Below are 26,834 nucleotides of genomic sequence, written 5' to 3' on the forward strand. Positions count from 1 at the left end.
AGCTGCACTGAAGGCTGCATAGGGGTGGCATGGTACCCTGTACACTGACAGCCTGAAGCAGCTGCACTGCAGGCTGCATAGGGGTGGCATGGTACCCTGTACACTAGCAGCCTGAAGCAGCTGCACTGCAGGCTGCATAGGGGTGGCATGGTACCCTGTACACTAGCAGAGAGAAGCAGCTGCACTGCAGGCTGCATAGGGGTGGCATGGTACCCTGTACACTGGCAGCTTGAAGAAGCTGCACTGAAGGCTGCATAGGGGTGGCATGGTACTCTCAGCACTGATAGCCTGAAGCAGCTGCACTTCAGGCTGCATAGGGGTGGCATGGTACCCTGTACACTGGCAGCCTGAAGCAGCTGCACTGCAGGCTGCATAGGGGTGTCATGGTACTCTGTACACTGACAGCCTGAAGCAGCTACGTTGCAGGCTGCATAGGGGTGTCATGGTACCCTGTACAGTAGCACCCTGAAGCAGCTGCACTGCAGGCTGCATAGGGGTGTAATGGTACCCTGTACACTGACAGCCTGAAGCAGCTACGTTGCAGGCTGCATAGGGGTGTCATGGTACCCTGTACAGTAGCACCCTGAAGCAGCTGCACTTCAGGCTGCATAGGGGTGTCATGGTACCCTGTACACTGACAGCCTGAAGCAGCTACGTTGCAGGCTGCATAGGGGTGTCATGGTACCCTGTACACTGGCAGCCTGAAGCAGCTACGTTGCAGGCTGCATAGGGGTGTCATGGTACCCTGTACACTGACAGCCTGAAGCAGCTACGTTGCAGGCTGCATAGGGGTGTCATGGTACCCTGTACAGTAGCACCCTGAAGCAGCTGCACTGCAGGCTGCATAGGGGTGTCATGGTACCCTGTACACTGACAGCCTGAAGCAGCTACGTTGCAGGCTGCATAGGGGTGTCATGGTACCCTGTACAGTAGCACCCTGAAGCAGCTGCACTGCAGGCTGCATAGGGGTGTCATGGTACCCTGTACACTGACAGCCTGAAGCAGCTACATTGCAAGCTGTGTAGGGGAGGCATGGTACCCTGTACACTGGCAGCCTGAAGCAGCTACATTGCAAGCTGTGTAGGGGAGGCAGTGTGTACTGTACAATGGCAGCCTGAAGGCTGCATAGGGGTGGCATGGTACCCTCTGCGCTGGTAGAGTGAAGAATCAGCACTGCGGATTGTGTAGGGGCGGCATGGTAGAATGTGGGCGGGCCACAGATGGCCAGATGCTTGGCAGGTTGTACACAGGTAGCATTAATGCATGTACATGCTAGCCTGCACATGTACAGTCAGCAGTCACACTGCAGTTTGTGTAGGGGTGCAGCACGGCAGGTTCATGCCAATTCTACACTAGTAATGGCAGTGCAGATGCACGGTAGACTGTGGGCCGCAGTAGGGAAGATACTCGGCAGATTGTATAGGGACTGCATCGGGGGCTGCGTGTGTTAGGCTGCAATCAAAGTCTGTGCGATAGGCTGCACTCAGGGTCTGTGCATATTAGGCTGCACTCAGGGTCTGTGCATGTTGAGCGGCACTCAGGGTCTGTGCATGTTGGGCCGCATTCAGGGTCTGTGCATGTTGAGCGGCACTCAGGGTCTGTGCATGTTGGGCCACATTCAGGGTCTGTGCATGTTGAGCGGCACTCTGGGTCTGTGCATGTCAGGCTGCACTCAGGGTCTCTGCATGTCAGGCTGCACTCAGGGTCTGTGCATGTTAGGCTGCACTCAGGGTCTGTGCATGTTGAGCGGCACTCAGGGTCTGTGCATGTTGGGCCGCATTCAGGGTCTGTGCATGTTGAGCGGCACTCAGGGTCTGTGCATGTTGGGCCGCATTCAGGGTCTGTGCATGTTGAGCGGCACTCTGGGTCTGTGCATGTCAGGCTGCACTCAGGGTCTCTGCATGTCAGGCTGCACTCAGGGTCTGTGCATGTTGAGCAGCACTCAGGGTCTGTGCATGTTGGGCCGCACTCAGGGTCTGTGAATGTTAGGCAGAACTCAGGGTCTGTGCATGCCAGGCTGCTCTCAGGGTCTGTGCATGTTAGGTTGCACTCAGGGTCTGTGCATATCAGGCTTCACTCAGGGTCTGTGCATGTTAGGCTGCACTCAGGGTCTCTGCATGTTAGGCTGCACTCAGGGTCTCTGCATGTTAGGCTGCACTCAGGGTCTCCGCATGTCAGGCTGCACTCAGGGTCTGTGCATGTTGGGCTGCACTCAGGGTCTCTGCATGTCAGGCTGCACTCAGGGTCTCTGCATGTTAGGCTGCACTCAGGGTCCCTGCATGTCAGACTGCACTCAGGGTCTCTGCATGTCAGGATGCACTCAGGGTCTCTGCATGTCAGGCTTCACTCAGGGTCTCCGCATGTCAGGCTGCACTCAGGGTCTCTGCATGTCAGGCTGCACTCAGGGTCTGTGCATGTCAGGCTGCACTCAGGGTCTCTGCATGTCAGGCTGCACTCAGGGTCTGTGCATGTCAGGCTGCGCTCAGGGTCTGTGCATGTCGGGCTGCACTCAGGGTCTCTGCATGTCAGGCTGCACTCAGGGTCTCTGCATGTCAGGCTGCACTCAGGGTCTGTGCATGTCAGGCTGCGCTCAGGGTCTGTGCATGTCGGGCTGCGCTCAGGGTCTGTGCATGTCGGGCTGCACTCAGGGTCTGTGCATGTCAGGCTGCGCTCAGGGTCTGTGCATGTCGGGCTGCACTCAGGGTCTCTGCATGTCAGGCTGCACTCAGGGTCTGTGCATGTCAGGCTGCGCTCAGGGTCTGTGCATGTCGGGCTGCACTCAGGGTCTCTGCATGTCAGGCTGCACTCAGGGTCTGTGCATGTTGAGCCAGACTCAGGGTCTGTGCATGTTAGGCAGCTCTCAGGGTCTGTGCATGTTAGGCCGCACTCAGGGTCTGTTCATGTTAGGCTGCACTCAGGGTCTGTGCATGTCAGGCTGCACTCATGGTCTCTGCATGTCAGGCTGCCCTCAGGGTCTGTGCATGTCAGGCTGTTCTCAGGGTCTGTGCATGTCAGGCTGTTCTCAGGGTCTGTGCATGTCAGGCTGCACTCATGGTCTCTGCATGTCAGGCTGTTCTCAGGGTCTGTGCATGTTAGGTGGAACTCAGGGTCTCTGCATGTCAGGCTGCACTCAGGGTCTCTGCATGTTAGGCTGCACTCAGGGTCTCTGCATGTCAGGCTGCACTCAGGGTCTCTGCATGTCAGGCTGCACTCAGGGTCTCTGCATGTCAGGCTGCACTCAGGTTCTGTGCATGTTGAGCGGCACTCAGGGTCTGTGCATGTTGGGCTGCACTCAGGGTCTGGCCATGTTGGGCCGCACTCAGGGTCTGTGCATGTTAGGCTGCACTCAGGGTCTCTGCAGGTCAGGCTTCACCCAGGGTCTCTGCATGTCAGGCTGCACTCAGGGTCTGTGCATGTTGGGCCGCACTCAGGTTCTGTGCATGTTGGGCCGCACTCAGGGTCTCTGCATGTCAGACTGCACTCAGGGTCTGTGCATATTAGGCTGCACTCAGGGTCTGTGCATGTTGAGCTGGCCTCAGGGTCTGTGCATGTTAGGCTGCACTCAGGGTCTGTGCATGTTGGGCCGCACTCAGGGTCTGTGCATTTTAGGCAGCACTCAGGGTCTGTGCATATCAGGCTGCACTCAGGGTCTGTGCATGTTAGGCTGCACTCAGGGTCTCTGCATGTCAGGCTGCACTCAGGGTCTCTGCATGTCAGGCTGCACTCAGGGTCTCTGCATGTCAGGCTGCACTCAGGGTCTGTGCATGTTGGGCTGCACGCAGGGTCTCTGCATGTCAGGCTGCACTCAGGGTCTCTGCATGTCAGGCTGCCCTCAGGGTCTGTGCATGTTAGGCTGCACTCAGGGTCTGTGCATGTCAGGCTGCACTCAGGGTCTCTGCATGCCAGGCTGCACTCAGGGTCTGTGCATGTTGGGCTGCACGCAGGGTCTCTGCATGTCAGGCTGCACTCAGGGTCTCTGCATGTCAGGCTGCACTCAGGGTCTGTGCATGTTGGGCTGCATACAGGGTCTCTGCATGTTAGGCTGCACTCAGGGTCTCTGCATGTCAGGCTGCACTCAGGGACACTGCATGTCAGGTCAGGCTGCGAGCTGCACTCAGAGTCTCTGCATGTTAGGCTGCACTCAGGGTCTCTGCATGTCAGGCTGCACTCAGGGTCTCTGCTTGTCAGGCTGCACTCAGGGTCTCTGCATGTCAGGCTGCACTCAGGGTCTGTGCATGTTAGGCTGCACTCAGGGTGTCTGCATGTCAGGCTGCACTCAGGGTCTCTTCATGTCAGGTTGCACTCAGGGTATGTACATGTCAGGCTGCACTCAGAGTCTCTTCATGTCAGGCTGCACTCAGGGTCTGTGCATGTTAGGCTGCACTCAGGGTGTCTGCATGTCAGGCTGCACTCAGGGTCTGTGCATGTCAGGCTGCACTCAGAGTCTCTTCATGTCAGGCTGCACTCAGGGTCTGTGCATGTTAGGCTGCACTCAGGGTGTCTGCATGTCAGGCTGCACTCAGAGTCTCTTCATGTCAGGTTGCACTCAGGGTCCCTGCATGTCAGGCTGCAATCAGGGTCTCTGCATGTCAGGCTCCACTCAGGGTATGTACATGTCAGGCTGCACTCAGGGTCGGTGCATGTCAGGCTGCACTCAGGGTCTGTGCATGTTGGGCTGCACTCAGGGTCTCTGCATGTTAGGCTGCACTCAGGGTCTCTGGATGTCAGGCTGCACTCAGGGTCTCTGCATGTCAGGCTGCACTCAGGGTATGTACATGTCAGGCTGCACTCAGGGTCTCTGCATGTCAGGCTGCACTCAGGGTCGGTGCATGTCAGGCTGCTCTCAGGGTTCCTGCATGCCAGGCTGCACTCAGGGTCTCTGCATGTTTGGCTCCACTCAGGGTCCCTGCATGTCAGGCTGCACTCAGGGTCTGTGCATGTCAGGCTCCACTCAGGGTGTGTACATGTCAGGCTGCACTCAGGGTCTGTGCATGTCACGCTGCACTCAGGGTATGTACATGTTAGGCTGCACTCAGGGTGTCTGCATGTCAGGCTGCACTCAGGGTCTCTGCATGTCAGGCTGCACTCAGGGTCTCTGCACGTCAGGCTGCTCTCAGGGTCTCTGCATGTCAGGCTGCTCTCAGGGTCTGTGCATGTCAGGCTGCACTCAGGGTCTGTACATGTCAGGATGCACTCAGGGTCTCTGCATGTCAGGCTGCCCTCAGGGTCTGTGCATGTCAGGCTGCCCTCAGGGTCTGTGCATGTCAGGCTGCCCTCAGGGTCGGTGAATGTCAGGCTGCACTCAGGGTATCTGCATGTCAGGCTGCATTCAGGGTCTCTGTATGTCAGGCTGCACTCAGGGTCTCTGCATGTCAGGCTGCACTCATGGTCTCTGCATGTCAGGCTGCACTCAGGGTCTCTGCATGTCAGGTTGCACTCAGGGTCCCTGCATGTCAGGCTGCAATCAGGGTCTCTGCATGTCAGGCTCCACTCAGGGTATGTACATGTTAGGCTGCACTCAGGGTCTCTGCATGTCAGGCTGCACTCAGGGTCTCTGCATGTCAGGCTCCACTCAGGGTATGTACATGTCAGGCTGCACTCAGGGTCTCTGCATGTCAGGCTGCACTCAGGATCTCTGCATGTTAGGCTGCACTCAGGGTCTCTGTATGTCAGGCTGCACTCAGGGTCTGTGCATGTTAGGCTGCACTCAGGGTCAGGGCTCGAGTCGGGGTACCACGCGGGTGGACCGCGCCCCCCCCACTTATTTTACCAGGAGCTCGATAACTGGAGCAAATGGAGCCACACATTCACTCTTTGGCCTCTCTGGGGCGAGATCAGATCTCATTCAGAACGCTGCTCACGCGCTGGCTTCTCTGATGTAATCACATCTAAGGGGTGAGCGAGGGGAGGCAATGAGTCTGATTGTGCAAGCCACCTTTCGCGACATCACTTCCTGTCCTGACGTCAGCGTCCCCCCACTTCTTTTTTTAGGATTTGTGCCCTGCTCAGGGTATGTACATGTTAGGCTGCACTCAGGGTCGCTGCATGTCAGGCTGCCCTCAGGGTGTCTGCATGTCAGGCTGCACTCAGGGTCTGTGCATGTCAGGCTGCACTCAGGGTCTGTACATGTCAGGATGCACTCAGGGTGTCTGCATGTCAGGCTGCACTCAGGGTCTGTGCATGTCAGGCTGCACTCAGGGTCTGTACATGTCAGGATGCACTCAGGGTCTCTGCATGTCAGGCTGCACCCAGGGTCTCTGCATGTCAGGCTGCACTCAGGGTCTCTGCATGTCAGGCTGCACTCAGGGTCTCTGCATGTCAGGCTGCACTCAGGGTGTCTGCATGTCAGGCTGCTCTCAGGGTCTCTGCATGTCAGGCTGCTCTCAGGGTCTGTGCATGTCAGGCTGCACTCAGGGTCTGTACATATCAGGATGCACTCAGGGTCTCTGCATGTCAGGCTGCCCTCAGGGTCTGTGCATGTCAGGCTGCCCTCAGGGTCTGTGCATGTTAGGCTGCCCTCAGGGTATGTGCATGTCAGGCTGCACTCCGGGTCTGTGCATGTCAGGCTGCCCTCAGGGTCTGTGCATGTTGGGCCGCACTCAGGGTCTGTGCATTTTAGGCAGCACTCAGGGTCTGTGCATATCAGGCTGCACTCAGGGTCTGTGCATGTTAGGCTGCACTCAGGGTCTCTGCATGTCAGGCTGCACTCAGGGTCTGTGCATGTCAGGCTGCACTCAGGGTCTCTGCATGTCAGGCTGAACTCAGGGTCTGTGCATGTTGGGCTGCACACAGGGTCTGTGCATGTCAGGCTGCACTCAGGGTCTCTGCATGTCAGGCTGCACTCAGGGTCTGTGCATGTTGGGCTGCACTCAGTGTCTCTGCATGTTAGGTTGTACTCGGGGTCTCTGCATGTCAGGCTGCACTCAGGGTCGCTGCATGTTGGGCTGCACTCAGGGTCTCTGCGTGTCAGGCTGCACTCAGGGTATGTACATGTCAGGCTGGTCTTGGGGTCTGTGCATGTCAGGCTGCACTCAGGGTATGTACATGTCAAGCTGGTCTCGGGGTCTTGCATGTCAGGCTGCTCTCAGGGTCTGTGCATGTTAGGCTGCACTCAGGGTCTCTGCAGGTCAGGCTGCACTCAGGGTCTGTGCATGTTGGGCTGCACTCAGGGTCGCTGCATGTTGGGCTGCACTCAGGGTCTCTGCGTGTCAGGCTGCACTCAGGGAATGTACATGTCAGGCTGCACTCAGGGTCGCTGCATGTTGGGCTGCACTCAGGGTCTCTGCGTGTCAGGCTGCACTCAGGGAATGTACATGTCAGGCTGGTCTCGGGGTCTCTGCATGTCAGGCTGCACTCAGGGTCGCTGCATGTTGGGCTGCACTCAGGGTCTCTGCGTGTCAGGCTGCACTCAGGGTATGTACATGCCAGGCTGGTCTTGGGGTCTGTGCATGTCAGGCTGCACTCAGGGTATGTACATGTCAAGCTGGTCTCGGGGTCTTGCATGTCAGGCTGCTCTCAGGGTCTGTGCATGTTAGGCTGCACTCAGGGTCTCTGCATGTCAGGCTGCACTCAGGGTCTGTGCATGTTGGGCTGCACGCAGGGTCTCTGCATGTCAGGCTGCACTCAGGGTCCCTGCATGTTGGGCTGCACTCAGGGTCTCTGCGTGTCATGCTGCACTCAGGGTATGTACATGTCAGGCTGGTCTTGGGGTCTGTGCATGTCAGGCTGCACTCAGAGTCGCTGCATGTTGGGCTGCACTCAGGGTCTCTGCGTGTCATGCTGCACTCAGGGTATGTACATGTCAGGCTGGTCTTGGGGTCTGTGCATGTCAGGCTGCACTCAGAGTATGTACATGTTAGGTTGCACTCAGGGTCTCTGCATGTCAGGCTGCACTCAGGGTCTGTGCATGTTGGGCTGCACGCAGGGTCTCTGCATGTCAGGCTGCACTCAGGGTCTCTGCATGTTGGGCTGCACTCAGGGTCTCTGCATGTCAGGCTGCACTCAGGATCTGTGCATGTTGGGCTGCACGCAGGGTCTCTGCATGTCAGGCTGCACTCAGGGTCTCTGCATGTTGGGCTGCACTCAGGGTCTCTGCATGTCAGGCTGCACTCAGGGTCTGTGCATGTTGGGCTGCACGCAGGGTCTCTGCATGTCAGGCTGCACTCAGGGTCTCTGCATGTTGGGCTGCACTCAGGGTCTCTGCATGTCAGGCTGCACTCAGGGTCTGTGCATGTTGGGCTGCACTCAGGGTCTGTGCATGTCAGGCTGCACTCAGGGTCTCTGCATGTTGGGCTGCACTCAGGGTCTCTGCATGTCAGGCTGCACTCAGGGTCTGTGCATGTTGGGCTGCACGCAGTGTCTCTGCATGTCAGGCTGCACTCAGGGTCTCTGCATGTTGGGCTGCACTCAGGGTCTCTGCATGTCAGGCTGCACTCAGGGTCTGTGCATGTTGGGCTGCACTCAGGGTCTCTGCATGTCAGGCTGCACTCGGGGTCTCTGCATGTTGGGCTGCACTCAGGGTCTCTGCATGTCAGGCTGCACTCAGGGTCTGTGCATGTTGGGCTGCACGCAGGGTCTCTGCATGTCAGGCTGCACTCAGGGTCTCTGCATGTTGGGCTGCACTCAGGGTCTCTGCATGTCAGGCTGCACTCAGGGTCTGTGCATGTTGGGCTGCACTCAGGGTCTCTGCATGTCAGGCTGCACTCGGGGTCTCTGCATGTTGGGCTGCACTCAGGGTCTCTGCATGTCAGGCTGCACTCAGGGTCTGTGCATGTTGGGCTGCACTCAGGGTCTCTGCATGTCAGGCTGCACTCAGGGTCTGTGCATGTCAGGCTGCACTCAGGGTCCCTGCATGTCAGACTGCACTCAGGGTCTGTACATATTAGGCTGCACTCAGGGTCTCGGCATGTCAGGCTGCACTCAGGGTATGTACATGTCAGGCTGCACTCAGGGTCTCTGCATGTCAGGCTGCACTCAGGGTCTGTGCATGTCAGGCTGCCCTCAGGGTCTGTGCATGTCAGGCTGCACTCAGGGTCTCGGCATGTCAGGCTGCACTCAGGGTCTGTGCATGTCAGGCTGCACTCAGAGTAAGTACATGTTAGGCTGCACATGTGCAGCCAGCAGCGCACTGCAGTTTCTGTAGGGTTGCAGCAACACTGAAGCTTGGTAAACTATACAGCCGCAGGGCATGCACTTGACATGGTGTAGAAGAGTTGCAGTCCGGTTGCTGCAGGCTAGCTGCAATCAGATAGCGCCTGCGCAAGGTCGGACCACGAGGCGCTTTGCCTAGCCCCAGCCTGAGGCTGGGCCAGGTGTCGCTGAGCAGCTCTGCTGCAGCAGCCGAGGCACAGCAGCGAGGCCTCTGTAGGTGAATAGAAAGGCAGCACTGACCCCGCCTCCTGGGACACCTGAGCCGGGCGGAAAGGGGACCCTGTGCCCCGCCCCGGGTGAAGTTCAAGGGGCAGTAACCGGGGCGGAGGAAGGTGAAGAGCAGCTCCCGCTTCGCCTCAGCACTCACGGCTCTCTCCTTGTACTTGTCTCTCCCCCCTGCAGGACTGACGCACAGGCAGCTCCTGGGCGCATGCCCACGCCGTGCCCGCGGCGGAGCGCATGGGCAGGATGCGGGCGCTGCTGAGCGGGGGCCGGCGGAGGAAGAGCCCGGCCTCGCTGCGCTTCCGGCAGTGCTCGGGTGAGTACCAGCCTCCTTCTTTCAAACAAACGCACGAGTGGATGAATGACTGAATGAAACGTGCACAGCACCACACACTGAACGGTGTCTCTGACTGAGGAAACAAGTGCACGGGGGAGGGACTGGCCTGCTGGAACCTTCTGGAAGGCTGTAGTCACTTGGCATAAATATATTCCCTCGCTTAGAAATGATGTACAGTAGTGGATGTTAACCTTTTGACTTCCGTTGGCCTCCACTGAACCACAACTGGGATTCAAAAACACACACAACTCCAGGCACAAGTATGCAGCCAACGAAGGATTCTTTTTTTAACTGCCAAGTCAAATACATACACAAATTGCAATTTTAACTTTAATGTGAAGGTTGGAGTTTTTCAAAATGTTATTTTATTTTTATAAGGCACAGTGAAATGCTAGACTCTAGCCTGTCACTTTGCATTTTTATGCTCCAAATTCATCCTGTTTTAAGGATATCAACATAATTTCTAGTCTTCAATTTCTAGTACCTTCTCATATACAGAGTGCTTTAACATGTTCAGTTTTACGTTTTCTTTTTTTATGTGTATATACTTTATTAATCTGCTAATGGTATTTAATCTCCTACACACTCGTGGACCTCCAGGGGGTCACAGGTAAAGAACCGCACTTACACAGTACCTGAGATCATGGCAGTTGATGGTTACAAAAACTGAGGGATGCGAGGGCAGTGATGCTGGAGTTTTAGATGTAATACACTTTACAGACAAACAACATTGCCTGGGCAAAGGAGTGAGGTGTTTCGATACACCTTTCTATAGAAAAGCTTCACCCGGTGAAAAATGTTCAATCTGGACTGTTAATATAGGTTATATAGGTTGGCAGAGTACTGGTGTTACCCAACAAAGTGCTCACCTAGTCTGCCAGAGCTTGGAGCTTGCTGATTGATTATTTTTCTGTGAATTCTGGTTCTCGAAGCACTGCTTGGGCCATGATACGTTCAGGACTACAAATCCCAGAATGCAGTTAAAACTGGATTAGGTGGGTTACGCATTGGACACGGACACTAGTGTTTTCTTTCTTCCAGAACTCAAACATCTTGTAACTTAAGGTCCAAGTTTACCTACTGGCGTGTGGTCTTGTAAATGACGTGTTACACCCCTCCATCAAACAGCAACAACATTCACTCCCAACTTACTAAAGTTGACACGTTCACCCCACAGTAACGTACATATTCACACTAATAATCGTGCACCTTCACAAGCCGAAATAGACTCTAGTCTGCAACTGAAACCTCAGAACCACTTGGAAAGCCTCAGCCTGCTGTGAAGTATGAGTGCTGTGAGGTCACATCAGTGGAAGGTCGTGCACTTGACATACGCCAGTAAGATGTACTCATCCTTTCATTTCCCTGCCTCCTGCTCCTCTCTTGTGAGCCCATCGAATGATTCACACATCAGAAGAATGCCCAAATACATGGCTGAGTTGTCATTGTTGGAACAGCAGCTGTGACCCATACCCAACCCACTGGTGCTCTTTGTTTTAGAAAACACACACACATAAACATGTATAAACACACATATATATATATATATATATATATATATATATATATATATATATATATATATATATATATATATATATGCAGTATCTGCCTAAACCCACTATACACTCTTGCAGCCAGTGAGGGGAGGTTTGCACTGGTTGTACCAGACACTTATTACAAAAAGTTATTGATGTATTTAAACCATCACTCTGCCACCCCCCCCCTTCCCACAAGGTGACATTTGAGGTCAAAATGCGACAAAATCTAATGTGCTAACGGAGTCATTTAGGCTTTGGTGGTAGTGCGAAGACAGTTTTATGATGCTATACTGAATATCAACCTACAATGATATTGCATCAGCGAAGGGAACCTAAGAACAGTAAAGAATTACTTTACAATGTAGTGGTAGGTCGATGCAGTGGATACAATAGTACTGTCATGTGATGTACTACATACTAAATGATGGCTTACCACTGCAAAAACAATTCAGCTTACAGGCGCTGTTCTTTGGTGCTGACCAGTGCCAAGAAACCCGCGCTAGGAGTGATCGGCGTAACATGTAGCGTTGGATACTGCATCACGCCCTACTGGTGGTGCAGAGACCGAAGACGGGGATAGACTAGCTGGTGCACTATTCCACAGTCTGTCAAGAATCTGAGAGAGCCTTTCTAACCGCCCTGGACACAAGCTACTCTGACTGACCTGTGTCCTGAGAAACAATTCTGCTGTAAGCACCCCAGGTGTACATCTGTATATTCCACACTTGCAGGTTTGATGAGTGCCACTGGATGTGGTCTGCAGCCAAGGATTACACTTGTCAGATGAATTCACTCACAACTCTAAGGTATGAGTTGCCCAGTGCACCAGTCCTTAAAGACCGGTTATGAGTGGCTCCCTGCACGACACCAGCTCCTTACTGGCATGGTATCTCTTAAGTCCAAAGTTTAATCACCTCTCTAGTTATTGACGACATTGTTTCGAATGCTGACCACATAGCAGCGTTGGATACATCTTAGACTTGAAGGGTACCATACTTTTCTGACCAAGTCAACCATCCTAGACTTCAATATCATCATGGACTCCCCCTCACGTTGACCTTCAAGGATGGTGGTTATCTGACTCTCTCAACCCCCTGCGTCCTTCTTCCCTCACTGGATACATAAGTATTATGTCTTTGCTTATATCTTTATGCATCCTCATATCCTGCGATGTTATGCAATCTTTCTTTTCCTTTGTGTATGTAAAGCGCTTTGATACCTACAGGTCTAGCTAGAGTTATATAAAACGGTGTAAATAAAATAAAAAAAATACCAGTAAGGCCTTTTAGTAGTACTTGAGTAGTTCGTAACGTTTAGTAGTGTGAAAATTCACGTGACCTATGTCTTTCCTGTGATAAATTTACTGAGAAGAGCCTCTCATGTCAAGGTACCTTAGTCAGCCTCAATGCCTAATATGTGACTTCCAGAGGTAATGACACACCTCAGAATCTCAAGAGCAGGCCAGAGCATCAGCCCCGCTGTGCACACAAGGGTTCTGTAGTGATGGGGCAGCATCCTTCACTGGCAGGCAGTCGGGTACACCAATAAGGTGGTGGCTTCGTCTCTCCCAGCCATCTTTAATAGATGTCTATGTGGGGAGTTATTCGGGCTCCAGTGATGGACCCTCTAAATTATTCATCATGGCCGCCACTGAGAACGAGGCCGGGCGCATCTCAGTGCACGGCTCAGCTTTCAGCTGCTGCCAGCGTCACCCAGCACCCTGGATTAGAGTTACCCTCATTCAGCACTGTGTCAGCTTGTACCGGCCGCCCCGCAGCAACAACCCCACGCCTGTCCCCGGTGGGGCCAAGGGTCCTGAGACGTGCTCTAGGGGTTGGACTACTGAGTTCTCCACTTGACCAAACTATGTGGAATGACATCTTTGTGCAGAAAGTGAAGTCACCAGAAACTGTCCAAGCTCTGGCACAACCGGCTGTTTCAAAGTATGGGCTATTCCCATAGAATGAGGCGATGCCTCGAGGTGCGGCCCGCCAAGGCTGAGGGGCTGGTATCCCCTCCGGAGGCAGTACCGAAGGCTCCCATGACCGGTGAGGTGGGGGGTGTTGGGGGGGGAGGGAAGGGGGGGGGGGAAGAGATTTGAAAGGTCTGGAGAAGTATGTGTGTGTGTAGGCCCCGGCCCACAAGAGAACACGTTCCGACGCCGCTCAGAGGCGCCATTTATACAATATACCACTCAGTGACAACGCTTGGGACACAACACCGCCTCTCACCTCACACACCATGGTTAAAGTGGTTAAATAGATACTCTGGACTCAAACACGACACCATACTCTCAAGTACCCCAGGCACACACTGCACGCTCTGCCCGCCATGTGCACACTCTGCCAGCCATGTGCACCTACAGAGCTCTGCAGTCAGAAGGCAGGCATCTTATACAAGTCCCAATAACAAGCCGTCCTGGGGGTCCAGCCTTTACATCTTGGGAGCAAACCATGGAATCAGCTGCCCTGGGGCCCTGCAGGTGATTTCACAGCTGTCGACCGCCAGGGAAACTTTGAGAATGTCGTCTCCTTTCTGATAACTGTCAGCTTTATATCACTTCTCCTAGTTAGAGACTTTTCTAGCGCCAAGAAACTGCCAGGTGTTAGTATACTTTAAAAACATCAAAATCAAATTAAAATAAAACCGGCGAATGCGCAAGTCAATCTTGCCAGATTGAATGTGCACGAATTAGAAAAGCCCTGAACGACACACACAACAATAACAATCACAACACACAACCAATCACATACAACTCCAAAACACCAGCCGCCTTCAACCGACGGTCCGGCGCACTCTCCTCACAACTCCAGCAAGGGTAACGCAGATTACAGGTACATGTCCGGGTACTGAATTTCTTGTTTTATTATTGTGTCAGCATATGGCAACACCCAACACAGGACGCCTATGCGTTTCGGCTTACGCCTTCAACTGGGCAATATATGAGCACCGCGCCATCAGCACTATTTTCACATTGCTTATATTGCATATATATATATATATATCACCTGGAAATCCCGCAGTGTTACCAAAAGAGATAAATAACATGTGCTCAGACATCAGTTGCAGTAGATTTAATCCTCTGTTACATGGTCCAAATGACGCGTTTCGGCTGCCGACCTGCGGCCTTGATATATATATATATATGTATATATACACACATACACACAAAGCACACAGACACTGTACAAGCCCTTGTTGTACACTTATTCAATCTTTTGGAGATCAGTAACTATCATATACACTTACTCTCCATATACACAACCAAAGGCATAATCTCAACATTTCGACCCATTAATGATCAGTCAGCTTCATCAGGACAATTGTCATCTGCCTAATGCACCAAAAACTGTCCTAGTAAAAAGGGTCTCAAAATGTCATCATCCTAATACTCCAGTGACTGCAAAAAATATAAAGTTGTACCAAATAAAAGGGTCTCTCACTCTACTTTAAGATCCCCATGTAAAAGGTGAAGGAATCTCTACCAGAGCGCATCCATTGCCGGCTCACTTGCTTTAGCCCTTTGTCGATGGACACCTCGAACATCAACATTATGTTCCCTGGTTGATTTTTCTTTTTTTACTAAGAAATATGGATAGAGTGGGTATACAATATATACTGATCTCCAAGAGACTGAATAATTGTACAGCCGGGTTTGTACAGGGTCCATGTGCTTTGTTTGTGTATATATTGCACAATCTTGCATAGTAAGCTAAAAGAAAGATTGACAAAAACAAATGTGTCATGCACTTCTTTAGTAATATTCATGGATTCTCTGGTCTAGACGTGTTTGGTTTTCATGTTATATGAAACGAATGATCCACGTAAGGTTAACATCTCAGAATCACGCGAAAGGGGTATTTTTATGAATGAGTCCCACAGGACATCTTTTGCAGCATATTAGAAGAAGCACCCTGGTCCTCATGGGCATATTGGATTATCCAAGTCATTTTCGACATGGGCTCCTTGTAGGGCCAGGACCTCTCGGCACCCAGAATACACATAGCTCCAAGAAGCAGACAGGCAAGAGTGCTAGGTGGTAGAATTTTTGAAAATTGACACTCAACACATGATTTCTCTAAATTGACTTTGAGGCTGAGTTGGCCCAACCCCTAAGGAGTGTCTCATATTTTCACCCAGGAATACAGTTACAAAAGGTATTATCAAGCAGGAAGGAGAGTACGCCTACATCAGCAGTAAAGAGCGCTAGGTATGCTGACATGGCAGTCACTGTCTCAAGCTGCCGCGCAGGCGGGTTCGAAGGACCCTAGACAGGTACAACTGGTTAAGCCAGTTCACCGCTCCATGCCTCGCTATGTCCCAAGAGCAGTGGCTTAGAAGACACACTTTTGTCTCGAGGCGCCTGAAAAAGAGAGGCCCATGTCAATCAGCAGCTTGGCAGAAAGCACATGTGGAAAGATGGTAGCTGAGCACAAAGCTGTGCCCACACCTATCAGCAAATCTTTTTCGCTTTTTTTCTCAGAGACCTCAGAGGACTCACACATCTACTGCAGAAAGTGGTGCGCAACATACGCAAGTCAATGTAGTGAGCTCTGGTAGGGCCTACTTGGCGTGTCACCTTCTGTGGACGATAACATGATCACTGTTCTGTCAGGTAATATCCATTATTGTACAAGTGGTACTTATAGTTCTACTAAGCCACATAGCTAGGGCAGCAAGCACTATTGTGTTATTTGTTTACTAAAGATCTCTTCACCGGCAGCTCCAGGTTTCTCCACTTTCAAAGCAAAGGTCCTGCAGTTGCCAAAGGCTGACCTCCTGCTGGCCGTTGTGGTAACTGTATGTTTAAAGTTAATTTAGCAGAATTTGCTAGGTGACAGGAGGGCGAGCCAGCAAAGAGCCTTGGGGTTGACGTGGCTGTACTGGCATTGTCCACGGCATGGAGGTCGAGCTCCAGGGTGTGAGAGTGGAGTCTGGGAGCCCTGGGGGCAGGGTGCTGCCTCCACACTGTGCTGGAGGACAAGAGCTTGCTCTGATGGACTGGATGGTCACGGTTTTCGGGAAGAGGTTGGTCTTTGTAGGGGCTTGACTGTTACCGATAGCCTCTTCGTTTGCTTGTAGAATTAAAGGAAGTGACCGACGTAGACGCCTGCGGGCCTTGACGCTCGGGATGAGAAAGGGACAAAGTGAGCCAACTGCATTCAATAAGTCTGTTTTCAATTTGGGATTGAAGTTTGCCACCACTAAAGTGGAAGGACTCAATATTAGCCACTTATGTGGAAGAATCAATATTGGCCACTAATGAGAAAGGACTTAATATTGGTCAGAAAAAAATTGAGACCGACTGCTGACACCCAGGATTGGATATGACGTATGCAGCATCCTAGAAGGTGATTAGCAGATGGCAACAATACTTTAAGGTACAGCAGTAACAAGGGAAGAAGCCATGTCTGGTCAGTAGGAGTTCCAGAGCTGCACATACCAAAAGAAATGTGGGACCGCCATTCTTTAACATCAAGCGTGCCACGTTGTTGAAAAAAAATCAAAGCGTTGATTAAAAAAAACATAAAATAAAGTGAAGCGTGCCAGGCTTCCAAAAAATAAATTATAGCCTGAGCAGAATTAATGGCGCGGCTGCCATTGTTAAAGCAAAAAAAGATAAGATAAAATTCAGGTGCCGTGCTGTTTGAAAAGCAAGCAGTTGAAGGACAGCATGTTCAGCCTGCTATAGGAGAAAGTAATTTAAGAAAGTATTGCTCACGGGCTGTACATAAAACGTACTGAGTAACAACACATGTAAAAAGGGGTGTCCTCATGGGAGGTTACAAGAAGAGAAAAGGCGGTACTAAGGAGAGACTACTAAGCCTATTGACCAATAAAAAGGCTCAATTTACAAAGGACAGTGACAGGAGCCAAATAAAAAGATGGGTGGAAAGTGGTCGGAGCTTCATTCCCATCTCATCAATACAGCATGTCTCGAAGAGACAGCGCAAGCGTTGCCTAGGTGAGACCTAAAAACGAGCCTTGGTATGTACGTGCTGACTAGCAAACTGACTTCAAACTTGCACTGATTTGTGAAAGTTATGTATTATCGCACTAAAGAAGACGTCATTTAAATGCTAGAATCAGCTCACACTGATGCTGGCCCGATCTGTCCGTTTCAGGCACCACCAGGAGTAGGCTAGTAATGATAGAGAAAAGACTTGGGCACTAGTGAGAGTGGTGCGTCTAAGGTCAAAGTGATGTAGGCATGTCTAATGAAACCTGGAGTTCCCCAGGTGCACTTCGTTGGTGGCCTGAAATTACACCTGTGTTGAGTCATTCTGACGTACCCCTAAAGTACACACTCAAGAACCACTAAAAGGAAGCTCACACTGATCCAGAAATCAAATGCACTTCGAGACCACCACCAGTAAACTCACACTGAAACAGTCCTGAGATGCCATTCAGACACCACAAGTACCATCACACTCATAGAGAGTGCAAGAGCACATTGATGGGCGGCTGAGGCACACGTTCGTGTATTACGCTGAGTACGCTTACACTGATGGAGAACTGATGTGCATTCATTCTCAACTACCAATAGGAATAACTTCACACAGATGTCCAGAAAGACGTCACTATGAGTAATCTGACACTGATGGAGAGCTCACAAGGAATAAACTCAGCATAAGGCATTGCTGATGTGCATAGGTTTGGGTTTCACTGAGATAAGCTTACATTGCTGGCTCTCACATGAGCACTCTCACCTTCCAATAGGAGGCATTTCACACTGATGGAAATCTGTATAGTCATCTCAACACTAAAAGAAAGCTCTTATTAAAATCAGACAGACCTAGGCGGAAACCTACGCTGATGGAGAGCTCACAAGCACATTCAGATCCTGCCAGCAGTGAACTCACCATGAGGTAGCATTGACATACATATGTGTCGATGTTCAAGTTCAAGTTCAGAGATTTGTATAGCGCACTACTCACCCAGAGGGTCTCAAGGCGCTTGTGAGAGGGTGGGTGCATTATTTATCGAATAGCCAAGTTTTTAGCTGCTTTCTAAAGGAGAGGTGGTTCTGTGTGAGGCGGAGGTGAGTGGGGAGGGAATTCCATGTTTTGGAACTAGTCGTAAGCTCGGACAGAGAACAGATGTGAACTTTGAAATAGGACTAGTAGTAAAGTCACACTGAAGGACAGCTAATGTGCACGAAGAGCTGCCATGCACACTCCGATACAGCATGATATGACCTCTCCGAGAGCTGATTTACACTGTTGTTGTGTTATGGGGTGCAGTGCCTAGCAGTGTGATGGACAAAGAAGTGTGAGAGACAGGCTCTCATTTTATGGTTTTTCAGTAAGCTGGCAGCTTTGAGCAGCTCTGTAGGTCCCTTTATGGTATTTCTTTTGATCTTAGTCCCCTTCATTGGTAACTGCACTGGGTTGCCTAATTAGAAGTATTTTGTTTAAAGTCCATGGTCCTAAATCCCTTGTGGTAAGCTCACACAGATGGAGTCAACGTACACACACAGAACGACACTCATATGGCACCGTTAGCTCACACTGATGGAGTGTCGAAGTGTATTGTGGGCGATCACTCAGAGAGGAGCACATTGATTGGTTGGTAGCTGAGCATGATGCGAATGGGACACGCCCCTCTGGTTTAACCCTGCTTCCTCTCTCCCTGCAGTGCTTGCCTGCTGGCTGACCCTGTGTGCAGCCGAGTCCCTGCTCTCCTGCCCAGCTCCCTGCACGTGCAACAGCAGTAGCCTGGAAGTAGACTGCAGCAGCCTGGGGCTCTCCTCCATCCCCTCGGACATCCCGCCTGAAACGCGCACCCTCCTGCTCCTGAACAACAAGCTGAGCAGCCTGCCCAGCCTGGCCTTCGCCAACCTATCCGCCCTGCACCGCTTGGACCTCTCCAACAACTTCCTGGACCAGCTGCCCCCAGAGGTCTTCGGCGAGCTGGCCAACCTGACGGAACTGCGCCTGCGCAACAACAGCATCCGCAGCCTGGAGAAGACCTTGCTGCAGCGGACTGTGCTCCTGCGCCGGCTCGATCTCTCGCTCAACGGGCTCTCGCAGCTGCCCACCGGCCTCTTCGATGACCTGCCGGCCCTCCGCCTGCTCTCTCTGCGCTCCAACCGCCTGCAGAACCTGGACAGAGTGACCTTCGAGGCCTTGGTCAACCTGCAGCAGATCCAGCTGGGGGACAACCCTTGGGAGTGCGACTGCAACCTGCGCGAGTTCAAGCACTGGATGGAGTGGTTCTCTTATCGAGGTAAGCTGGTGCTTCCGTACCCACTGGTTCTTACATACGTTGAGAAGGCTAGGACAGGTCTAGGTGAACCTGAGGTAATGACTGTCGGTGCTAGGGTACCTGACCCATACCTCTAGGGAAGGAAAACAGGAGACGAGGCGAGCTGGCTGTAGACTAACGCGCTACAGTCAACTAGCTTGGCCAAATAGGCAAAGTTGGCACCGGCCTATGGGCTCCACTCCTTTTAGGGGCCCCACGACAATGGATCAAAATAATATTGATTTGATCTTGAAAGAAAATTACAATCAAGCTTTCTTAAACATTGTTTCCAAAAGATAGAAACAAATGAGCTATCTCAAAGAAGCGAAAACTTTACATAAAAAACTCTACAGCGAAAATACTATATTCATGTAATGTACCCATAATTAACTTGAAGTACATAAACCAGAGACATCAGATTCATATACCAGTTTGTCTCTTAAAAGCTCATCTTCAGGCAGCTCTCAGTTTGTAAAACTACTGGTGCATGAGGGGGGCCCCAACATTTCAGCAGCCTGGGGTTCTCCACAGGGTTTAATCCGGCACTGGGAGCTTTGCAGGATGCTTCCAGTAGGCCAAAAGTGCATCTACTAGTGAAAGGACACGGTCGGACATTGGTTTACTATAGCCAAGACACCACTGCTGTTGTGGCTCTTCGGAGTCAAAAGCTCGTGTCAATCTTCTGTGCCTGTTCTTTGTAGCTGAGAGGTAGAGATACCCTAGGCTGATCTTTGGTGATGATGAAGCTGATATGTGCAGGAGTGCCCTAGAATTGTTATTATTAGCCTCAGGGAACCAAGCACAACAGGCTACTCCTGAGAGAGTGTGAGGACAGGATCTTCAAACTTCTACAGACATGATGTATTTTAGTCAGGTCGTGTTTTTTATGCCCGTTTTACTGTTTGTGAGTTTTCATGCTTTTTCTAAATTTTAAAGTACAGACTTTGAAAAGATTTAGCAGGCACTTTGGCTACAAGACTTCATTTTCTTGTTGGAATTACCTAGGGCACTTTTGTACAGGATGAGCCCTGGAGACCCTGCCTCTGTGAAATCCCAGTCAATTTAAACATTCCATAAGCACAGGCGTTGAGAAATATCAGTATTTTACCTGCAACAGCTGGCACGGATTCACATGTGGTAAGATCTAGCGCTAGGGCGTCGCCTGTACCAGCTAGCACTAGTTCACTTGCAGTAACATTTAGAGCTAGGGCAACAAAGTACCAGCTAGCTCTAGTTCACATGCGGTAGTATCCAGCGCTAGGACGACGAAGTACCAGCTAGCTCTAGTTCACATGCGGTAACATCTAGCGCTAGGGCGAAAGCAGTACCAGCTACCTCTAGTTCACATGCAGTAACATCTAGCGCTAGGGCGACGCCAGTACAACCTAGCTCTAGATCACATGAGGTAACATCTAGCGCTAGGGCGTCACCTGTACTAGCTTGCACTAATTAACATATAGCACTAGGGCATCGCCTGTACCAGCAAGCACTCATTCACATGCAGAAAGATCAAGTGCTAGGGCATCGCCTGAACCAGCTAGCACTGATTCACATGCGGGAAGATCTAGTGCTAGGGTGACGCCAGTACCAGCTAGCAATGATTCACATGCAGGAAGATCTAGTGCTAGGGCGTCGCCTGTACGAGCTAGCACTGATTCACATGCAGGAAGATCTAGTGTTAGGGCGATGCCAGTACCAGCTAGCAATGATTCACATGCAGGAAGATCTAGTGCTAGGGCGTCGCCTGTACGAGCTAGCACTGATTCACATGCAGGAAGATCTAGTGCTAGGGTGACGCCAGTACCAGCTAGCAATGATTCACATGCAGGAAGATCTAGTGCTAGGGCGTCGCCTGTACGAGCTAGCACTGATTCACATGCAGGAAGATCTAGTGCTAGGGCATCGCCTGTACCAGCTAGCACAGATTCACATGTGGGAAGATCTAGTGCTAGGGTGAGGCCAGTACGAGCTAGCACTGATTCACATGCGGGAAGATCTAGTGCTAGGGCGTCGCCTGTACGAGCTAGCACAGATTCACATGCAGTAACATCTAGCGCTAGGGCACTGCCTGTACCGGCTAGCACTGATTCACATGCAGTAACATCTAGCGCTAGGGCACTGCCTGTACTATCTAGCTCTAGTTCACAATATGTAAATCCTAGCACTAATTCACATGCGGTAACATCTAGTGCTAGGGCACTGCCTGTACCTGCTATTACTGATTCACATGCAGTAACATCTAGCGTTAGGGCACTGCCTGTACCGGCTATCACTGATTCACATGCAGTAACATCTAGCGCTAGGACACTGCCTGTACCGGCTAGCACTGATTCACATGCAGTAACATCTTGTGCTAGGGCACTGCCTGTACCTGCTAGCACTGATTCACATGCAGTAACATCTAGCGTTAGGGCACTGCCTGTACCGGCTATCACTGATTCACATGCAGTAACATCTAGCGTTAGGGCACTGCCTATACCAGCTAGCATTGATTCACATGCAGTAACATCTAGCGGTAGGGCACTGCCTGTACCGGCTAGCACTGATTCACATGCAGTAACATCTAGCGCTAGGGCACTGCCTGTACCTGCTAGCACTGATTCACATGCAGTAACATCTAGCGTTAGGGAACTGCCTATACCGGCTAGCACTAATTCACATGCAGTAACATCTAGCGCTAGGGCATTGCCTGTACCGGCTAGCACTGATTCACATACAGTAACATCTAACGCTAGGGTACTGCCTGTACCGGCTAGCACGGATTCACATGCAGGACCATCTAGCGCTAGGGCACTGCCTGTACTAGCTAGCACTGATTCACATGCAGTAACATCTAGCGCTAGGGCACTGCCTGTACTAGCTAGCTCTAGTTCACAGTATGTAAATCCTAGCACTAATTTACCACCTGGAACAACTAGGGATAGTTCATCTACTGCGAGTGCAGCACCTGAAATCGTTAGCTTTACTTCATCAGTTATATCTAGTTCACCGACTGTGGTAAAGAGCTCTAGCTCATAACTCGTAACACCTAGCACTAATTCACCAACTGGAACAGATGGAGCTAGTTTACCACCTGTGACAGCTATATCTAGTTCACAACCTGTAAGACCTAGCACTAATTTACCACCTGGAACAGCTACAACGAGTTCACCACCTGTAACAGGGTTTGCTCGCTTGCCGCCTGTTACACATAGCACTGATATACAACCTGGAAAAGCTGGTGCTATTTCACCACCTGTGACAGCTAGCTATAGCTCACATCTTGTAACACCCATCACTAATTCACAACCTGGAACAGGTTCTTTTAGCTGCCACCTGTAATACACAGCAGTAGCCCAGTAAAATAACGGGAGAAGTGGACGGTGAGAGAGGAATAAAGGGAGAGGCAGTGTGTGTGAACGAGACAACGTCATTTTTAATAATAATGTGTGAAATTACTGTGATTTTGCGGTAATGGTTTGTGGAACCAAAAATAAATTAGAAATAAAGTAAAAGTGAGTGGGAGAGACAGAGAGAGACCGAGAGAAAGATAAGGGTTGAGGAGGTGAAAAGTTAGAGAATACGGTGGTGAGGTAGAGAGACAAAAAGACAAGAGAGCGAGAGAGAAAGAGAGCAATAAAGACCAAGAGAAAAAGAGAGAGGGAAAGGCAAGATGACCAACATAGAAAAAGTAAGAGCGAGAGCATGGCTGAAATATTTGTTGGAATAAAAATCTGTGCTATGGAAGTACCCGTCACTGCCTCTGGGATTTCTAATCCTGGACAGCTGCTGGCCTTGTTAGCTGAGTTCGCATTCATTGGTGGCATTAAGATATGATCATCTCTTTTCTTTCCTGGTTCAGGGGGTAAGGTCGACGAGCTGCAGTGCACGCTGCCCAAAGAGCTACGCGGGAGGGACATGCGCATGGTGCCCATGGAGATGTTCAACTACTGCACCCAACTGGAGGATGAGAACAGCCCGTTGGTGGTGGATCGGCCTGAGCCCCCCTGCAGCAAGAGCAGCATTTCACCGCCGGAGTCCAAGTCGGACCACGTGCCAGCCACCGAGTGTCCGCAGAGACAGAGGTACCGGCCAGTGAGTGTGCGGCGCGCTATTGGTACCGTCATCATCGCCGGCGTGGTGTGCGGCATTGTGTGCATCATGATGGTGGTGGCAGCGGCCTATGGATGCATCTACGCTTCCCTCATGGCCAAGTACCATCGGGAGCTGAAGAAGAGGCAGCCACTCATGAGCGATGCCGAGGGGGAGAATGAGGAGCAAAAGCAGATCTCATCTGTGGCATGAACAAATCTACCACCAGACTTTGTGTGGGTCAAGTGATATCACCTCTCCTCGAAAGGAAATGACTGACGAGCAATCGCGTGGCACTGTTGCCCTGGTTCTAGCTTACCCTGGTCATTCCCCCTTTTTTCTTGTTTGAGAGGCCTCTTCAGTGCTGCGGATTCAGCCTCACTCTCACCCAGCACATGTTGGAACAGGGCACAGCGCCGCATGGCTTACCACTGTCATCCCAACCACAGGTCAATAGTAGCCCACAACACTCCGAACGATACAGCTGTTTGCAGTCACCTTTTACTTCCAGATCTACCAGGTTCATACCCATCCTTGGTTGGCATGGCTCAAGAGTTGTGTATGGAGGAAGGTACCTAGGGCATGGTCTTTAAAATAGGATGCAGGTCTAAATTCAGATCCGTGTGGGCACATTTATCAGCCATAACGCAACCACTGAGGCTGGACCATGCTGCTTCTCAAGTAGACTCTCTCTGACGAACACATAGTGGGGGAGCAGCTGGGAGGAGTACAAAAGGACTTGATTTCCCCTTTACGATGGATAGAAACAAGTACGCGAGTGGCTGATAATGGTGAAATCTGGTACGTCTATGGAGCCCAGTAATGTGATTACCCCTCCTCTTCTCAGCACAACACTTCATTTAGAGGACAATGGCAACAACCAACCAAAACAGATGTTAACCCATTCCTTTTGGGATGCAAGGACATTGGGGCAGGGTTTTTAGGTGGAAGTAGAACCTTCTAAATGTTTTTTGTGTGTCACAAGGAGGAAAGGGCTAATTCTGGCATCATATGCAAGGATGGTAAAAAGCCCCAATCTATAGATCAAAGACCTCAAGCATTCAGTGCTATGTCACCGGTACATCCTATGTTCATTTGTTACCTCCCTTGTTGTGCCTCAGCCCATCTCCATCCATGCACCAGGAATAAGGAGGCCATCTTCTTTGAACAACAACATGCTTAGAGACTCGAGTGGCTGCATCCCTTCCTCTTTTGTCGCTAGCACCCGACTCACCATGGTTCACAGGACATTCCATGCCCTCTTCCTCATCCGAAGAACATTTCTCTCTCTGTTTACTTTATCATTTGAGACATGGTAGCCATGTCTGAAATGAACTTGTTGCATTTTAAGACAGACCTGTACAGACATAGAACTCTATTTTAATTGCAAGGTAATTGTATGTGTTGGAAAAAGTGCAGCGGTGGGACAGTACATTTGGGGGATATGGTTGGAAGAAGATGGTCAAAGATCCATTCTGTCCTATCCCTGCATGATCTGCTTTCCTCCAAACAAAGCGAATACTGGTAAAGTAACACATGACTGTCTTTCCTCGAATGCTACTAGAATGTTTTTGTTCATCTCATATTATATTGAAAATGTTTTGTAAAAGCCTTTCAGGAAGATAATCCGTGGTCTTTTGGTTAGCTACACAATATAGGTAATATTTCCTAACTGTTTTGATTCTTCTTCTATTGGTGTGTTCCTTTTTTTTTTTAAATGTGTATAATTTCTTTCAGAAAATGCTCTTTCCCTGAATATCAAGGGATTTGTTTTAAGATGTTCACATCTGCCAAGCAGCATTCACACACTGAGTATATCTGGATTGCCCTTATTCGGTATCAAGAGAGGGACACAAGGGTGCTAGTCCATAGTTAGAATGATTATGGCCATCAGAGAGAGGAATATAGAGGGTTTGGATGCCTGTCTTATAACTTGCTTTGTACTTTAGGGAAATTGCCCGTAAATTGATGCCCCATGCAATGCGTACGTGAAAGTTGTAGCTATAACAGTGTATTTTAGCAATTCCATGTAGATAAAGGAGAAGACGCTCCATTCATGTCCACTGACAGTGCAATCAGAGATCCATATACATCTACTGGTTTACCACTTAACATGCCTGTCCAGTTGAGTGGCTCACTGTGTCTCTGCTGCAATGACCAGCTTTTGGGATCTCGGACCCTTGGTGTAACTTTAGTTTCATTAGAGATGATTTTGATGTCTTCAGCAAAAACTAAGTTAAAATAGCGACTGGGTGAATCATTGTGGATGCAAGTGAATAGAGAGGATTTTAGTGATTTACTAGACAGATGATAAGAAACTTCCCCTCAGACAAGTAGGAGAAGGACACTTTCCTCTCTTCTGAGCAGCCTTAGGGGTTGTTGGACGCCTCTACGAGGAGCTTGTTCTGGTACAACACATTCTGAGACCAGAATAAAGTTTGTTGGTAATGGTGAATGCTTCTATTTCTTGAAAAACTGCTTAAGGCGTACTATCACCACAGTGATAGCCTGTGGGATTAAATTCCATGAGTTGTTAATCGCCTGGATTTCACACTTGGACGATTTTCCATTGGCATCCACCTCTGATTTAGACCGTAACCCAACCTGTGCCATGACCAAGATCCAACTCTCCATACATTTATCACATGTCCCTGCAGGCAGTGTGTGGCACTCAAAACTCTCACCCATGTACTCACATCAGTGACACTGTCTCGCCTGATAACACAAATCTGTTCTCCACTCCTAAGGAGGAGTCTAGTATTTGCTAGTGCACTCAAATAATCAATAGTTTTTTCTAAAGTCACTTTCACATTTAGCCAGAATCTATTTTCTGATGGGTAGTATTCTGCAGCACCCCTATGGCGGCAGTATCACATGCTGTGATGCCTTGTTCTCTTGAGAGAAGCTGTGGTCAAGCTGGGCCTTTCCCTGGTATGAAGGACAAGATTTTTCTATATACTTATCAATAAAAGACTAACTCATATGTGCTGCTGGTTGCCACACTATGGCTGTATGTTGGAACAACGAGTTCCTCAACAACGACTCCCTAAACAACACTGTAACTCGCTGCTCCGGAGTATTTGTTCAGGATGTTTCCTGATTTTAGAATACATACATGAACACTAGCTACAAAGTACTATTTGATCCGAAATGTAGGACAGTTAAGATAAATAGCTAAACACAAAAAATAAAACTGCCATTTTTTCTTTATTTTGGCAGCACAATTATTTCAAGTTCCACAATCTGTTTTGGTCGTATGTCGGAGG

The 26,834-nt window shown here is 50.4% G+C and overlaps 2 protein-coding genes across 2 annotated transcripts in view; one reads left to right on the forward strand and one right to left on the reverse strand.

The window, feature by feature from the left end:
* LOC147668215 (leucine-rich repeat and transmembrane domain-containing protein 2-like) overlaps positions 1-24,183 on the forward strand; it is a 69,212-nt gene extending 45,029 nt beyond the window's left edge. The window contains exons 2-4 of the mRNA XM_086948697.1: positions 9,553-9,688; positions 18,889-19,479; positions 23,339-24,183. Coding sequence (XP_086804823.1) covers positions 9,610-9,688; positions 18,889-19,479; positions 23,339-23,781 — 1,113 coding nt within the window. The 5' untranslated portion in view covers positions 9,553-9,609 and the 3' untranslated portion in view covers positions 23,782-24,183. The remainder of the gene's footprint in view (positions 1-9,552; positions 9,689-18,888; positions 19,480-23,338) is intronic.
* The window catches only part of LOC147668214 (voltage-dependent calcium channel subunit alpha-2/delta-4-like), a 987,093-nt gene that overhangs the window by 323,076 nt on the left and 637,183 nt on the right, over positions 1-26,834 (reverse strand). The window lies entirely within an intron of this gene.

Source organism: Lissotriton vulgaris, unplaced genomic scaffold, assembly GCF_964263255.1.
Source record: "Lissotriton vulgaris unplaced genomic scaffold, aLisVul1.2 SCAFFOLD_214, whole genome shotgun sequence".
Classification (NCBI taxonomy): domain Eukaryota; kingdom Metazoa; phylum Chordata; class Amphibia; order Caudata; family Salamandridae; genus Lissotriton; species Lissotriton vulgaris.